The sequence below is a fragment of the Lontra canadensis genome, unplaced genomic scaffold (genome assembly GCF_010015895.1).
Source record: "Lontra canadensis isolate GAN:19392208 unplaced genomic scaffold, GSC_riverotter_1.0 scaffold2, whole genome shotgun sequence".
In the NCBI taxonomy this organism is placed as follows: Eukaryota; Metazoa; Chordata; class Mammalia; order Carnivora; family Mustelidae; genus Lontra; species Lontra canadensis.
The window spans coordinates 11,764,898-11,782,821 of NW_022630996.1; the positions used below are offsets into that span (position 1 = coordinate 11,764,898).

The 17,924-nt window shown below is 41.8% G+C and overlaps 1 protein-coding gene and 1 long non-coding RNA gene across 4 annotated transcripts in view; one reads left to right on the plus strand and one right to left on the minus strand.

Annotated features, from left to right (window-relative positions):
• The window catches only part of EXOC4 (exocyst complex component 4), a 726,477-nt gene that overhangs the window by 59,721 nt on the left and 648,832 nt on the right, over positions 1 to 17,924 (minus strand). For both annotated transcript variants that reach the window (XM_032868997.1, XM_032869003.1), the window contains exons 15-16: positions 9,307 to 9,448; positions 1,630 to 1,808 (exon numbers count right to left, since the gene is read on the minus strand). In XM_032868997.1, coding sequence (XP_032724888.1) covers positions 1,630 to 1,808; positions 9,307 to 9,448 — 321 coding nt within the window. The remainder of the gene's footprint in view (positions 1 to 1,629; positions 1,809 to 9,306; positions 9,449 to 17,924) is intronic.
• Positions 5,697 to 8,693, plus strand: LOC116874371. Of its 2 annotated transcripts, none has more exons than XR_004383977.1 (3): positions 5,697 to 5,735; positions 6,378 to 6,454; positions 8,662 to 8,693. It is a non-coding gene; the product is annotated as an uncharacterized LOC116874371 (long non-coding RNA). The 2 variants fall into 2 exon arrangements; XR_004383976.1 differs by lacking the exon at positions 5,697 to 5,735 and adding an exon at positions 6,075 to 6,238.

Genomic DNA, 17,924 nt, shown 5'->3' on the forward strand with positions numbered 1-17,924 from the left:
AAAATAGGATTTTCAGTTTTTTGGTCCAAGTTTGCTGGGACATAACTGTTTCCTAAAGCAAGCAGTGGCCAAGCCTTTCTTTCCTATCTCCAGGTTCTACAGTCCTCTGCACAATGCACTTTCTTTTTTTTTTTTTTTTTTAATAATTTTATTTTTTATAAACATATATATATATATTTTTTTTCCCCCAGGGGTACAGGTCTGTGAATCTCCACGTTTACAAACTTCACAGCACTCACCATAGCACATACCCTACCCAATGTCCATAACCACCCCCCAACCCCCCTCTGCCCAGCAACCCTCAGTTTGTTTTGTGAGATTAAGAGTCACTTATGGTTTGTCTCCCTCCCAATCCCAACTTGTTTCATTTACTCTTCTCCTACCACATTAACCCCCCATGTTGCATCTCCTCTCCCTCATATCAGGGAGATCATATGATAGTTGTCTTTCTCCGATTGACTTATTTCGCTAAGCATGATACCCTCTAGTTCCATCCATGTTGTCGCAAATGGCAAGATTTCATTTCTTTTGATGGCTGCATAGTATTCCATTGTATATATATACCACATCTTCTTTATCCATTCGTCTGTTGATGGACATCTAGGTTCTTTCCATAGTTTGGCTATTGTAGACATTGCTGCTATAAACATTCGGGTGCACGTGCCCCTTCGGATCACTACGTTTGTATCTTTAGGGTAAATACCCAGCAGTGCAATTGCTGGGTCATAGGGTAGTTCTATTTTCAACATTTTGAGGAACCTCCATGCTGTTTTCCAGAGTGGTTACACCAGCTTGCATTCCCACCAACAGTGTAGGAGGGTTCCCCTTTCTCCGCATCCTCGCCAGCATCTGTCATTTCCGGACTTGTTAATTTTAGCCATACAATGCACTTTCTTAACTGTTTTGAATAACATTGCTTTAATTGAGAGACACCATAGATACTTCTGGGACCCAGGACTATATACAAATAAACCAAAACAAGAAAGGAGGGAATATAGTTTGAAGTCCTAAAAGTCCCACCCATTAGAGAAATTCAGCATGAAAAATTGTTTGGTTGGCATTGCATATTTAACAATGTTGAAGGTGAATGCCTTTATGCGGAAATGTCTTTCATGCCCTTCCTTGCCAGCCTGCCCCATGGCATTAATGGATCCAGCCTTCCTAAAATCTCTGATCAGAGGTTTCTTTTCAGACAACAGCGCATTCTTTGAGAGAAAACTTCCCCTTCCACCGATAATTTTAGTTGATGAGATCTTTTTTTGGAATCTTCTCATTGTATGTGTGCTTCTTTTTCTTTTCTGAGCTTCTCTTGAGCTAACTCATGGTCCACTCTACATATTTACCCAACTCTCATGAGTGGCGTGTCAGGGAGGCAGCCAGGCTGCCATCTGCCTTATGTTGGATGAAATCTTATCAACCAGAAGCATATGGCAGCCAGACTGTCGTCTACCTAGCCATCCGCAGAGAGACTAGGTACTGCAGCTTTAATCCAAAAAGAGAAAAACTGAACCAAAACAAAACCCAAACAACTATAATTTGTGAACTTCAATAATAGGGAAAGATTAAAAAAAAAAAAATCCTTCACCCCTCCTTCCTCCCCAAATCCTAGGGACACAGGCAAGGTCTGACCTTCAAATATATATTGGAACTTGTGCTGCTGAAGGCTGGCACTCATGGCCTCTTCAATGGCGCTGATGTCTTTGTTGAGCTTGACCACCAAAGGGTCATAATCCATACTTTCCACATTAGCTACAATGGCGTAGTTCCCCTCCTTTGCAAGGGGGATGAGATAGTGGAAACAGTGAACCCTGAAAATAAGGCAAAGATGGAGAAGGCAGTTAGTAATACATTTTCCTGATGAAAACAATAATCTTGGGACAGACCGCCCAAATATTTAGGGCAGCAGTGGCCCTGTAAATATTTACGTCGTCCTCCGCTTGCTCACCAGAAAGCCATCTAACAAAGAAATGAGGGATCTGGAGCAAGTTAGCTTCTGTGAGCCTCGCCTGCTTGACCCAAACATTGAGGGTGAGGAATAAATGAGCTCTAACATCCCCTTTAAAGACCAGATTATATGGCCAGTGTGAAAAACATTCTATCTTTCAAAGACACGGCTGTAGCAGCAATGTGAGGCAGAGGTCACGGAGCTTCAAAGAGTTGGCTCTGGAATGAGACCATTTTGGTTTCAGTTTCCAATTCCAACATCTGCTGGCTGTGTGGCTTTAGGCGAGTTACTTCATCTCTGTCTCGGTTTCCTTATCTGGACACTTGGGATGACAACAACACTTACCTCTAAGGGGCTCTGAGGAGCTACTGAACATCGAGCATGTGGCATGGATGCCCGGGCACAGGGCAAGGGCACAGCAAGTGTTGGCTACCATCACTAAGACTATAATTAATCTATTACTTCAGTAAAACACTACAATAAATTTACTTATTTATTTAAAAATAAAATTGTGCTGGGCCTTGGGAATGTGAGACATGGGTTTGTGCCCCGAAAGACTCCATAGCTTAGTGGGGTGGACCAAAAAAGAAAAAAAAAACAAAAACAAAAAAACAAAAGAGGGCAGTGTGTCACTCAGGGGCACGTGGTCCTCTGGTGAGAACCATGAAAGCCCGCCACTGGGGTGTCAGGAAAGGTTCGCAACATAGGGTGACACTTAAGTATGTAAGATGATCTAAATGAGCTTAAAGAAGGACGTTCCCGTGTTGACACTGCCTGAGTCATTCTGACCATGTACACTTCTTAGGTTCTTTTTGGTAGTTATTGGGAACTGCCAAAGAAGTCCGAGATGGGTAAGGATTGGCTACTCTATAACCTGGGTGTGAAGCTGTAACAAAAGCAAGTTTCAGTACAAACAATTCTTCCACACATACAGGCATTTATAAAGAAACAAAACCAAAACCCAAAACCCTCCATCCATTGGCAGACCCAGTTCAAACACGCTGACTATAAACTCAGTGAGGTAGACAGGAAGATGTTCAGAGTCAAAACTCTGTTACCCTTATAGTCTGTATCAGGTAATAGGAAATATTCCTAAACAAAAGGCTGCAAAAGCCTTGGGCATTATTGCTAATGAACTGTCTTCAGGCTTGACTACCATCTTTCTTTTTTAAGTAAGGTTTATTGAGAAATAATGTATAAACAGTAAAATGCACCTTCTCAGTGTATAGTTCTATGAGCTTTGACAAGTCTACACAGTTGTATAATCACTGCTATTATCAAGTTGTAGAACCATATCATCTCCCCCAGAATTCCCTTGAGCCCCTTTGCAGTCAACCTCTACCCATACCCCAAGGATCTGGAGACCACTGATTTACAGACACTTCCTATACTTTTGTCGTGCCCAGAACGCCTTATAAATAGAATCATACAGTATGTGGCTTCTGGAGTTTGGCTTCTTTTACTCTGCTTAAAGCATTTCTGCTTATTTGCCATCCATATACCTTTGTGTTCACAATTCTTGCCCAATATTTTTATTGGGTTGTTTCCTTATTATTAAAATTTGAGAGTTCTTTATATATTCTGGATACAAGTTATTGATTAGATATACATTTTGCAAATATTTTCTCCTCCTCCTTGGCTTGTCTTTTCATCTTAGTGATGTCTTCTGAGGAATGGTTTTTAATTTTGATGAACTTCAGTTTATCATATTTCTTCTTTTTTTGGGTGGTGTTTCTGGGGTCATATGTAAGAAATCTTGGCCTAAAAAACATCACAAAGATTTTTTTTCCTAAGTTTTCTCCTGGAAGTCTTATAGTTTTAGGTTTTATATTTAGATTAATGATCCATTTTTAATGTTTTTTTGGTAAGATTTTACTTATGTACTTGAGAGAGAGCATGTGCACAAGTGGGTAGTGGGAAGGGGCAGAGAGAGAGGGAGAAGAAGACACCTGTCTGAACAGGGAGCCCGACACGGGGCTCAATCCAGGACCCCGCGATCATGATCTGAAGGCAGATGCTTAACTAACTAAGCCACCCAGGTGCCCTGATTCATTTTGAGCCAAGTTTTGTATAGGATTGCGTTATATTCTTAAAACTTGCTTATGTGGGGGAAATCTAAAGATCTTGACTACTAGCTCATTTTCATTATGGGTGATCATCTAACAGCGACATCAATTAATGACAAATTTTGCCAATAAAAATTCATACTGGCATTCCGGTGCCCATTGGCAAGGTGTATACTGTTAATCAAGACACCAGTAACTGTGCTGGTTGCAGCCCCCTCTGGAATGTGACCTTTCTAATATCATGAAAGCTGACCAATCCTGGAGTGGGATTCACGACGAGGGAAACTGATTACTACTGTGGTAGAAATTAAACTGAGTAGCTCAGCTGAAAATAAAATCACGAAAATAAAATGCTAAAGTATTTTTATAGTAAATTACACGTGATGTAACTCCAGACAATGGGAAGACCACATACAAAGGCATGAGGTATGAATGAAGGCCGGTTTTCAGGAATGACAAGTGGTTCCTTTTGGAACACACACATCACATGTGAAGACAGAGGCATGAGGTGTGCTTGGGGAGACGGGCAGGAGGCCAGTCATCATCAGCTTTGGAGGCCATCTATGGACTCTGGACTTTATTTGAGAAGCCACAAGGGGCCTTAGGAGGATTTTGAGAGATGAAATGATATAATCAGATGTGAGCTTTGGCGCGATCGCTCTAGCACAGTATAAAGGGTGGACTGATGCTGAAGAATGGAAGCAACTGAAAGGAGAGAGACTACTGGGGATATTCTCAGGAACTGGAGGTGAGAGCGTATCAGATCCTGAAGTGAGTGGCATGAAAGAGAAGAAAAAAGATATTAAAGTAGCCACTGGCAAATGTCAAATTCAAAAAGTGTTTCTTTTCTTCAGAGTCTGGCACGCTGTTGCTGACCTTAAGATACCTTTGGCATTAAGGGTTTCTACAAATATTGCTGATTACGCAGCAGGATGGGTAATTTTCATAAAGTACACACTTCGGATCCCAATGGTAACAGGCGCTCGCTGTGGAACCCACTTAGAGCCCTCCTGATGGGAAGAGAAATCAGCTGATAAAGGTGACATTCTGGGCATCTTGGACTCAAATGGCAACTTAATTTTCTTCTTCTAAAGTTCAAATAGGGGGAAAAAAAGCCTCAACAATTTTTAATGGTCTCACCATACCTTTCATCTCTCAGGAGTGTCATTTGCCTTATGCTTCAAACTGTGGAAAGGGGCTGCTTGTTGGTTAAATGTGACCTACAGGGACATGGGTAAAATGTCAAATGCTCTTTGGATGGGTCCTTCAACATGGAACCTACTGGATTTGAGAACACCTTCTGGTTTGAACTTTAACAATGTTACAGAAAAATACGGGCTGCAGATATGGAGGTATTTTGGTGAGTAAGATAAATTTTTGGCATCTGAGGTTATTCTGGCCTTCTTGCTAGCATTTCTCACTATTTTTTCCCCATTAATTTCTTTGTCTATTCTATCTGTGCTCTCTTATTCCAGTGGCTTTGGGGGTAGAAGTACCAGAGACAGTACTTAACCAGCCACTTCTTCATTTCCCCAGCCCCCGAGGGACAGGGCCTAACTTCTCACTCTGTGTTATGGTCAGATGGTAACAAAATGAACATTAGGAGATTATGGTGATAAGGATGATAGTGCCCGTATAGCCTCCGGACCTCTTGCATACACGCAGCGGACTGCTAGGTGAAAACAGAGCCTTCAAACGACTTCATTTCCTTTAAAGAGCAACAGGTTTTGTTTGGACAAACAGCACTTCTTTTGTCTGGGTTTGATTTCAAACCAGCTCATTCTCCAGAAGCATTCAGATTTTTATTGAGCACTTACTATGGGGGCAGGACTGTTCCAGGTTCTGGGGCCAGAGGAATAAAAATGGCACAGTTGACTCCCTCCTTCTAGAAGTCATCATCATCCACTGTGGATACAGGGGGGCCCGGCACCCTCCTTACTTCAGCATTTCCCCAGTAGTGTACTGATATACTAGTGATGCACTTTGTTCATTTTGTATTGCCAACCGTATGAACACACACACACACACACACACACACACACACACACACACACACGTGCTTGTTACTGTGACAGAGAATGAATGAAATCTGTCAATATTCATTTCCGGAGCCATCCACAGTACTCTCTGCCTAGTTTTACTTGTCATACTTCAAAAGGAACAAAGACAGTATGGAACATATTCATAACAAAGCAACCTGAATGCTGAAACCATGTGATATGAGAAGGTAGGAGAAATTAATTTAGAAACAATAAACATGTTTAGTGCTTTTAGCAAAAATCAAGGGAAGGAAATTCTGCATCCAGGACTCTAAAACTCAGTGCTTTTGTTATTCATTCTTACAATGACCTTTTTCTGTTTTTCAGTGATTGCTGAAGGAGATACAGCAATGGGTGTCATCGCGATGAATGGTTTCTTGTAAAGTTAATAAATAATGACTAAGGTATGTTCAGCATTAAGAATAATACCGTCATGACGTATGAAAACAAAGAGGGCAGAATAGAGGTTAAGGATTTAAAAGACTTACTCAAACATGTTGAAAAATCTCCCACTGGGAATTAACTACACTACAAGCGGCTAGTTCTGAACGTGGAACACTTTGTGTTCCCAACACAATCGATAGCATAAATTCCAGGAGCTGTGATAGTAATTAATTTGATGTTCCCTTGCTTTTCTGTGCAACCCGGGTAACAGAGGCTTCAGAATGTTACTGATTTTTGTTTTTGTTCCTGTCTATTACATTTATCTATTCATAGAAACCACCTGATTTATTTCACTGTCAGCTTGTAAGTAAACAGAAAACAAATCTAAAAATTATCACAAAACAAATCAGAAAACACGGAGGAGGGGCCTTTCTTCCTGGACAGCTGCATGTAAGGAATATGATCAGAAATGAGGCCGGGTAAAACATTCCTAGCCTGCAATGCTGCTTCTCTTACTCCACTCACAAGGAGTGACGTAATTAACAAGTAAGTCATTGGACAAGATAATGAAGAATGAACAGAGCACGAGGCATACACAAGAAATGACATCCAGAATACATTATCAATTATGCTTTGCCTAAGCACACCTGAAAGATATCCAATTTCTAACTGGAGTCCAGACATAGGAACCAAAATCCTATTTACGTTTTTAAAACCTCAACCTAGTAAAGACTCCAAATGAAACAACAAAATGCTCTATGAACTTTAATAATGACTCATGGTAATACAGAAGATGTGTTACTGTACACTTTCTGATCTCGAATTTTCTGATCCTGAAGTTCCAAAAGTCCATATCCACCACGGGTCTGATATGGCTACCTAGAGGTCTAATAAGCACCTCTAACTAACCATCTCCCAGATGGAAGTCTTGATTTTCACCCCTCCTACAACCCTTCTCCTCCCTCAGGATTTCTCACCTCTGTTAATGGCCCTGGCACCCACAGAGTTACGCTGGGTCCAAAGCTGCTGGTTTTCCTCGAGTCCTTTCTTTTGCTGTCACCAGCCCCTGCACCCCACCCAGGTGATCAACACATTTCATCAGCTCTGCCTTTGGAACAGATCTCAAACTAACCCTTTTCACACGTACTCTCTGCTGCTCTGGAGCTCATAACTGGTCTCAACGCACGCTAGGCTTCCAATCATACTCCTTCCTATAGTCCCTTTTCCAAACGATAGCTGAAGTGCCCTTTTGAAAATGAAAATGAATGAATGAATGAATGAAGGAATGAATGAAGCTCTCTCCCTTGCTTAGAACCTTTCTATTTTCACAATGCCCTCAGAATGAAAGCTGAGCTAGTCACCTGGTCTACGTGGCATGATGACATGCCAGGCTTCACGACCACACATGGTCAGGCCCCAGCTGCCTCTTCCCATAGTCTCACACTCCTCCCCACCTCCTTGTTCCCAGTGTTCTACACACCCTGACCCTTCTCCACTCCTCAACACTGCCAAGCTTGATTATCTCGGGACCTCTTGGTCTGAGCTTCCCTTCTCCTAGGTCTTTGCACACGTGGTTCCTTCTTGTTACCATGTCACATTTTCTTTGACCACACTATCTAAAAAACAAAAAAGCCGATACCTCTTTGTAGTCAAGCCCAGCTACACTCTGCCATGTCCAGAATGAAAACTAGCCACGTGCGGCTATCGAGCACTTGAGATGTGACCAATCTGAATTTCAATGTGCTCTAAGTGTAAAACATGCAGATTTGGAAAGACTTTGTACACAAAAAAATGTAAACTAGCTCATCCATAATTCTGACATGAGTTATATGCTGAAATGATAATATTTTGGATATACTGGGTTAGACAAAATATATCATAATTTATGTGTTTCCTTCTACTTTTTCAAATGTGACTCTTAGAAAATTTCAATGATCTATGTGGTTCAAACATATGGCTCACTTTGTAGTTGTATCAGCACTGCTTGATTCCATTATGGTATTTTGTTGGTAGCACTTATGTGAAATTATCTTTCTTCGTTCGTTCATTGGCTGTTTCCCCCATTAGAATGTAGCTCCATGAGAGCAGGGCCCTTGAGTGATTTTTTTTTTCATTGCTGTATCCCAATTCCTAGCACACGGCCTGGCACAGAGGCACTTAGTAAATGTTTATTGAATGAACAAATGATTGAAGACATCCCAGTCTTTTCTTTCTACCATTTCCATAGGTGTGATAAGAGAGCCTACCAACACTAAGAATGTTCTATACCGCAAGGGAAGGAATAAGAATCCAAGATTACGTCATCTTTGAAACTCTTGTCCTGAATTATGATTTAACGTAATCTCTTCTTAGGTCTCAAGTTCTTGAAGGACGGCTCCTGCATCTGTATATTCCCTTACCGATTTGCAGAGCACATTCATGAAAATGTCAGTGACAATAAAGTCACCATAATCACAAAGCTACCACATTCTGAGCATTTATTTTGTGTCAGGTATTGTACTAATTATTAATTCATTTATGAAGTCTGTAGGCTAGGAATTATTGTTTTACTTTTATGATGAGAAAACAGGATCAGGAAAAGTGTATTAACTGACTTTAAGATGGCCTAACTAGCTGGTAGAGACATTCAAATACAGAACATTCTGATGTCACAGGCCACACAGACTCTGAGTCAACCATATTTATGATACAGCATGTGCTTAAAACTTTTACAGTGATTGATTAACACTAGAAATCACATTCAGTATAAAAAAATAAAAAAGGACAACAGTAGTAAGAATCAAAAGTTACAGTGATATGCTCCAGAAAGAAGCAAGCGATAGGTGACCCGCGGTGCACTTCAGCTGCGGTCTTGGGCTTGCCTGCGTCATACCTGACTTCCAGATGCAGCACCAGCAAGCAGCGGTCAGCCATATCCTGGAAAGATCTGGCAAGTTCACTCAGCGTCTGCATGATCTGCTCCGACACTGGGGGCAGATCCATGGTCACACGGCTCTCCTGAGCCGGAGACAGCACTGAAAGGAGAAGAAAACACCAGTCACTGCACTATGTGCCTGGAGATCTGTTGGAAATGACATCTTACTTTGCTGTTCATTATGTTTTTACCAATTTGACTAATGCTGGTGTGGGCAGCATTCAACATCCAAGACACAATTGACTGTTTCTGTACTTAATTCAACACTGATTGTCTTCAACCAATTCACAGATTACTAGAGCAGAACCTTGGCATTGGAAATGGCCTGAACAGGCATCCGGCCCAACCACGTGGTCGAAGCTTGTGTCTCTTGCGCATCTTCTAGTGATTGCTGGGCATCTGCTTACGTACTCCGATGAGTGTGAACGAAAACTCAGTACCTTTTAAGGCAGCCTACTCCATCTTGAAAGATGTGACCATCTCTATCTACTGACATCTGTTGCCATTAACTTCTAATCATGGGCTCTGATTCTAGAACTTGGCAACCATTCTCATATGTGTTAGCACTTCAAGTATTCAAGACACCATGTCTTGTGGCTTCCTTCAAGTCTTCCCTTTTCTAGGCTAACTAACCCCAGTGTTTCAGCTATTCTTCATATAATCAGAGTGAATTGTTTTTTAATTCTCTTAATTTGCCAACAAAACCATTCCAATTGTTCTGTATCTCCCTTGAAATGTGGAACTCGGGACCAAACATGATAAATACCACAGAGTAGGGGCATCTGGGTGCCTCAGTGGGATGAGCCTCTGCCTTCGGCTCAGATCATGATCTCAGGGTCCTGGGATCGAGCCCTACATCGGGCTCCCTGCTCCGTAGGGAGCCTGCTTCTTCTCTCTCTCTCTCTGCCTAGCTCTCTGCCTACTTGTGATCTCTGTCTCTCAAATAAATAAATAAAATCTTAAAAAAAAAGAGATTATGCTGAGTGAAATAAGTCAAGCAGAGAGAGTCAATTATCATATGGTTTCACTTATTTGTGGAGCATAACAAATAGCATGGAGGACATGGGGAGTTAAGAGAAGGGAGGTGGGAGAAATTGGAAGAGGAGGTGAACCATGAGAGACTATGGACTCTGAAAAACAATCTGAAGGGTTTGAAGAGGTGGGGGGGTGGGAGGTTGGGGGAACCAGGTGGTGGGTATTAGAGAGGGCACGGATTGCATGGAGCACTGGGTGTGGTACAAAAACAATGAATACTGTTATGCTGAAAATAAATTTAAAAAAATGATAAAAAAAAACAAAAACAACAAAAAAATACCATAGAGTAGATCTGTCCTATCTACAAAGAATGATTAGTTCCCTTGTTCTAGATGCTATGCTGCTTGCACATGAGCAACAAGAAGGTGAAATCTTCTTGGGTGGGGGGTAGGAAGAGTATGCTGTATTCTGCTTTATCTCATATACAGCCTACAGTCAGCTAAAAGCCCCAAAAGGTCTTCTTGGAAAATTTGATAGAGTTACCTTCTGTATCTCTATCAAGTAATTAATAAAGTATTTACGGTACTTGGACATTTTTTTCAGGAAAATATTGAACAGCAAAAATGCAAACTATATTTATACCTAGACTTCTGTTGCATATCCAGTTCCCCACAACTTCTCAAAGATCACCAACAACGAATTTGGCAATTTCATTCAAAAGTTCTTTTAGTATTCTAGAGTTTCCAAGACAGGCTTTGAATCCTGTTTCCACTACTCACTTATTATGTGACCAAGAGCTAAATACTTAAATTATGTCTGCCTCAGTTTCTCACTGTAAAATGGAGATAATACCACCTACAACATGGGGCTTTGGGGAGCATTAAATGGGTTAATGTGGGTAAAACACATATAATAATAGCATATCAACCTCACTTAATATTAATATAAATAATGAGCAATTATTATTCTTTAGCATGTGATTTGTCCAGGTTAAGAGTTTTTTTTAAATTTTTTAAATTTTTAATTTTTTTATAAACATATATTTTTATCCCCAGGGGTACAGGTCTGTGAATCACCAGGTTTACACACTTCACAGCACTCACCATAGCACATCCCCTCCCCAATGTCCATAACCCGAACCCCCCCTCAACCCCCCTCCCCCCAGCAACCCTCAGTTTGTTTTGTGAGATTAAGAGTCACTTATGGTTTGTCTCCCTCCCGATCCCATCTTGTTTCATTTATTCTTCTCCTACCCCCTTAACCCCCCATGTTGCATCTCCACGTCCTCATATCAGGGAAAGAGTTTTAAGCTTAACTATAGTGACAAGGTACTTAAAAGATAATTCCCTTGAGATTCCATTATCAGTATTTTTTGCTTTTCCACCTGAAAATCCTTCTGTCAGAGGATGCAGCAGTGTCTTTTGGAAGAAGGGCACTTAGGGCCTGTGAGATCTGGCAAAGCATCACTGACTGGCTCAGGAGGGCTTCCCCTTACAGGGTGGAGAGTCACAGGTGGCTGTGGCAGGGGTCGACAGCCACAGGCTGTCAGAACTGCATCTGTTTTTGGACTTTGCTATGCCCAGAGAAGGGCCCAGAAAGACAGCCCAGCCTCATAGGGCCAAGTTCTCTGGGAAACCAGACTTGAATAAATTCAGGTACTAGGGCAAAGATTAAACAAAAAACAAATTTGGGCCAAGGGAACAGATCTGTAAGGAAGAATGAAATGTAACGATGTAGATTTCAAATTCCTACCAGCCTTGGCATCACTCAAGAGGCTCACTAACTCCACCCACGGGAGAGTGGCTACTGCATGGCGGCCCCTCTCCACGGTGAACACTGCCCAGCCTGTAGGACTGCAAGGCGAGATCACCGCCTTCGTAATGTTTGCATCCGGCAGGCCACATGAAAGCAACTATAAGGAACACTAGTCTAATACTTCAAAGCATGTCAGGGCTTTGAGCCCTTGGACTCTGCTGTTGAGTGACACTGACCGTGGATTGAGAGCTCTTTATGTGCCACGATGGGGGCAGAAATCAGACCCCAAAGAGATCAGACTCGTGGCTTAAGATCCAAAGTTATATCAATCTCCTAACTCTATCAAAGACATTTTGGACAAATTCCACCAAGAAGAAAAATCCAAGTAGACGAAATTAATGGAAGATAAACAGTCAAGAGAAAATTTGGAATGAGTGAGGTAAAAGGAGTTTAGAAAAGCAGCACGTTGCACATTTTGCCGGACTGTCACCTACAACAAAAATATAACATTTTAGTAAAGCGACATGAAGCCTCATGCCCAGAGTTCTATAGAAAAGCCGTCCTGTGAATTCCTGAGGGCTCCCCGAAACTTACAAAGTTTTCTTAACAAGAAGGAATAGAGCAAAAAAATGCTGAGCATGGCAAACAAATACAACACAAAACAGTGAACTCTCTCTTAAGTGTCAAATGGAAACCTACAAAAAAGCAATGCTGACAGAAGAGGCTGGGGATGCAGTTGAGATAGGAGGTTACTGGACACACACCGGATACATCCTTTTAGAGGCTATGTGGTGGTTTATCTTAGGGATTGCTCTTCATATCAGCAATTGGACCTTAAAAATATTAGTACTTGGGGTGCCTGCGTGGCTCAGTAGGTTAAGCCCCTGCCTTCGGCTCAGGTCATGATCTTGGGGTCCTGGGATCGAACCCCACATCGGGCTCTCTGCTCAGCAGGATCCTGCTTCCCCCTCTCTTTCTGCCTACCTCTTTGCCTACCTGCGATCTCTCTCTCTGTCAAACAAATAAATAAAAATCTTCTAAAAAAATATTAGAACTTGATCATTTTATTAAGATATACACTCTGAGTTGTTCTGCTAAGACTAGGAATGGGTCCCATCAGATCATTCATAATATCCTGCTCCTCCTATAGCCACTGTATAAAAGCAGGCCTCTTGGAGACTCCCAGCTAACTAATCGTGGCAGTAGAACTGTGGCTTTCTGTACTAAATTGATCAGTTTATAGGAGGATGCTGAAGCTTGGCTCTCCAGGGCAGGCACTCCTTGTTAGGTGAACCAAGACACATATCCAATTCTCCCTTGTTCACACAGCTATAGACTCCAGAAAGCTGAATGTTCGCATTTCCAGCCTTGCTCGTAGCAAGTGGAGGCCACGTGTCCCCGTCTGCCCAATGACCTTTAATATAGATTCTTCTGTGGCAACTTGATCTAACCCCGGCTAATTCTGCAACTCATCTTTTGACAGAAAAACGAAAGTATGGATTGTTGCCCCTAAAACTTTCTGGATTTTAATCTCAAAAATGTCTTCAATGTCACTTGTCCATCCTTCCCTAGTGCTTGGCTAGCTCCTTTTCCCCTTCTCAGCAACTTTTCCCAACTGATGTTGCTTTGTCCTTACTACTCTCTTGTCACTCCTTTTTTTTTTCTTTTTTAAAGATTTTATTTATTTATTTGACAGAGAGAGAGAGATCACAAGTAGGCAGAGAGGCAGGCAGAGAGAGAGGGGGAAGCAGGCTCCCTGCCAAGCAGAGAGCCCGATGCGGGGCTCGATCCCAGCACCCTGAGATCATGACCTGAGCCGAAGGCAGAGGCTTTAACCCACTGAGCCACCCAGGCACCCCTTGTCACTCCTCTCTTAAGAACCTCAGATTCTCATTAAGACTTCAAAGGAATCATCAACACTTGTTATCTCTGTGGTCTTGCCTATTAACTCTTCTACATGCCATAATCCTTCTGCCTTTACCTCATTACAGCATTATTCTCATCATCACCAATGAGCTCTTAATTGCCAAAACATTAGGTGCTTTACAGTTCTAATCTCAGAAAGGCCCTCTGCTATGTTCATCGTTGACTGGCCACTTCCCTCTTAAAATTCCATTTTCTTTTGGCTTAGATGGCACCCTACTCCTCTGGGTGTCCGTTATCTCTCTGACATTGTTTTCATCATTTCCTTCCCTGGATCCTCTTCCTTTAGCCCACCCATAAGTGCTGGGGTTCCCAGGACTTTTTTCTCTGTTGGTCTCCCTTACTTATCATTCTGCATGTTCTCCCTGAGTGAGCTCATCCATTTTCATGGCTTTTGCTATTATCTAGGGATTGAGGACTCCTAAACTTCATTTGAGCAACTGTGCAAGCTAGCCTTACCTATATATCCCACAGGCATCTCAAATGCAATGTGTTCTAAACAAAACTCATTATCTATCTTCAGCATCTGCTCTTTATCCTGAATTCTCTCTGCATCAGTGGTGTAGCAATCTAGAAATCTCAGCTGCAAGCTTGAGAGTAATTTTTGAGCCTCTTTTCTCCCTCACTCTCCCCGGCAAAAACTAATTTCTTCCAATTTCATTTCCTAAACGTCTCTTAATATCTTTTGTCTTTTCTGTACCTGCTGTGACTTTCTTGGTTCAGTCCTCTTCTCTGCCATGAACTACTATAGGAAGAGGCCTCACACCTGGCCCCTACCTTGATTCAATCCTCCATGTTTAGCTCATTAAATGAGTTAGAGAAGCAGTTATTCCTCAAAAACACAAATGAGACTTTGTCAATTTCTTGTAAAAATAACATCAGTGTTTCCCATTGCTTATGTGTTGACGTCCAAGCTCCCGAGCAAGGCTTTCCATTATTTGTGGTTTCTGTCCAACACTTCAGTTTTTCACCATCTCCCTAACTCCCATTTTCTCCTTCCTCTCCAACTTCTCTCCTTTCCCATCCTGGCCCATTAATCTGGCACCTTCTTAAAGCAGATTCCCTAAACATACCCCGCTGTTTCAGGAATCTGTGCCTTGGATGGTTCTTACTCCTCTTTCTAAACTATTCATGCTTTCTGGCTCAGAAAGTGTTTCCTGATACTCCAGGCTGGGTCATTGGCTCCTCTGTCCACCACCTGCCCCCCCCCCCCCCCCCGTAATTCTATTACAGTAGTTACCGTATACCATTGACATCTGTTTATCAGTATGTCTTCCTAGAGATCATTAACTCCTTCACGGCAGAGATTATCTATATATCTGTCCATATCTGTTGGGAGGCATACAGGAACTCGATCAATGCTTTTTTATTAAACAGAACAAATATTTTAATTGACAAGTGTGCCAGGACAAATAACTCACATAATAACAGATTGATGAAAATCAGGAGAGAGAAGGCACAGCTTGCCATTTACAACTGTAACTTTTCCCTTAGTTTCTTGAGTATATTCTGGGGACAGAGTGGGTATATGGAAGTAGTTCATGCTAGCTGGTTTCCTGGGCTGCTCAGGAATACTGCAGAAGTGCAGACTAAAGGAATTCTGGTCAATTCCTACAGCCCAAGCACTTCCCTATAAATGGTGTTGCCTTTAGAAGTCACTTTAATTTCATGAGTTCGCCTCGTGGCAGCCAAGCCTTGGGGGTCCTCTCTTTTCCACGGACATAAAATCCCTGGCATATCAAATAACCAGTATCTTTTAAGGGAAGCCGGTGTACTGTCATGGAGAAGCAATCAGCCCAGGACATTAGGATGTCTCAAGTGGTTCCACATCCTAATATTAACCAGACTGAAATGTGTTTAAGTCTTAAAATTAGTTGAAATTGGACTCATTCAGACCCAGAAGAGCATCTGTTTTCAAGGATGCAGCTGCTACACTTTCAATGGCAACTTACTGTGACTTCTTTAATTGATTCATAGGAGGATGCCCTTGTGCATCTGTAATATTATCTAAAATTGTTACAATGTTAGCTTAGACTGGTATCAGCTGTCATCAAAGTGATAAATTGAAAAGGAAAAGCTGGTTATCGCGGCAAGAAAAGAAAGGTTAACTCTGTGAATTCAAACTTTTTAGAAGATGGAAAAAAGACAATGAAGAATGATCCCATGAGATTTTCTCACTTGAAAACATTTTAGAAGATCACATTTTGGTACAATCATTATTTCTGACTCCTCTTGCTATTTGTACAGAGAAATGATAGATACCACATAACGATGTCTGCTTGAACCTGGGATACATTTATTTAATTTCCAATCTTCAGTTTTCCTCTTTAGAAAATCGTGGTAATCGTATCTTCCTAACTCCCAGAGCGGTGGGTTATTAGGTTCTGTAAATAATTTCGAGATCCTTCAATGTTGTTACCTGGCTGACATTTTTTAAATATAAAAACAGGAATGCAGATTAGGCTTGTGACATTAAGAATTTAAGGGGCTTATGGAAGCAGAGGGAGCTGGGCCAGAAGACCCTCACTCGAACTCTTCCCTCTCCCCAAATGCCTGCAGGATTGTGCCGCTATCAAGCCTAATGCTGGGGACAGATTGAAGGGTGTCAAACACTCTTAGGCTGTGGTTCCAAGTTGGAACCTCAAGGTCAGCTAGCTCTGTCCTCGGGCTTTTCAATTTCTCTGTACCACCATCCTACATTTTATTCATGCTCTGGAATTATTTGTAAACCTACACAAGCTAACCAGCCCCAACCCCAGTGCTTTGCACACAGTAGTCATCCTTCTAAGTGTTCAATAGGTAAGTGTTCAATAAATCACTTACCTATTTATGAAACCGACTGGCTTCTGGAAGCAGAGATGATTTTCACACGCTAAAGTCTCTACTGTCTTCATAGCATCGAATTTTTTAAAAAAGATTTTATTTATTTATTTGACACAGAGAGAGAGAGAGAGAGAGCGAGCAAGCGCACAAGCAGGCAGAGCAGCAGGCAGAGGGAGAGGGAGAAGCAGGGTCCTTGTGAGCAGGGAGATCCACATGGGGCTTAATCCCAGGACCCTGGAATCATGACCTGAGCCGAAGGCAGACACTTAACTGACTGAGCCACCCAGGCACCCTGAATTCTGAATTTTCTTAGGATAGAGGTGTCCTTTCCTTTTTATCTAAGTCAGTTACTCCAAACAAATGTTTCATGATGACTCTTTGATCATTCTTTCTTTTTCTGAGATACATTTTTAAACTCCCTGCTATGTTTTGCCAGCAGTCCTAGCTTTTGGCATGGTCATTTATCTATTTAGCAACTCATCTATTTTGTCACTCCTTCCCATCGGCTGAACAATCCAGAACTTTCCCTGAAGTTCTTCTGCTGTGTTTCTATATAAGGACCAGGCTTACGTAAGAAACATGTCAGGTGGGTTCTCTTCAATTTTGCTTCCTATTTCAGAAGCAGTGGTTCTTCTGTCCCTGAATAATACCTAGTTCTTTTTAGTCCAGATTTCCCTAAAATTTTAAGTTTGGACTAGTAAAATCAATTGATTCTGAAAACCAGAATGCTGCCTCAGACTGTTCCCTGACCTACAGAATTACAATGGCCAAGGATGGGGGACATACTGGACATCATTCACATTAGACCTTGTGCAGGCGTTACCTGTGGGAGACTAGCTCTGGAAATACAGCCACTCTCGGAGGCCTAACACCCAGCCTGACGAAGCCTCTTAGAGCTAGCGGCTGTGCGGCAAGAATGCCAAGCCTTTTCACTGCTGCTTCTGGAAGGAAGCTCTCTTTTGTCTCCTCTGAAGGGGAGGAGGACAAATGGAAGGGATTTTTTTTTTTTTTTTAATTGGCGTGGCTAAAAATGGAAAAAATTCATCACTAGGAAGGACAAAAGAGATTAAGAATGGAGGAACTGGAGCACAAAGTGAATG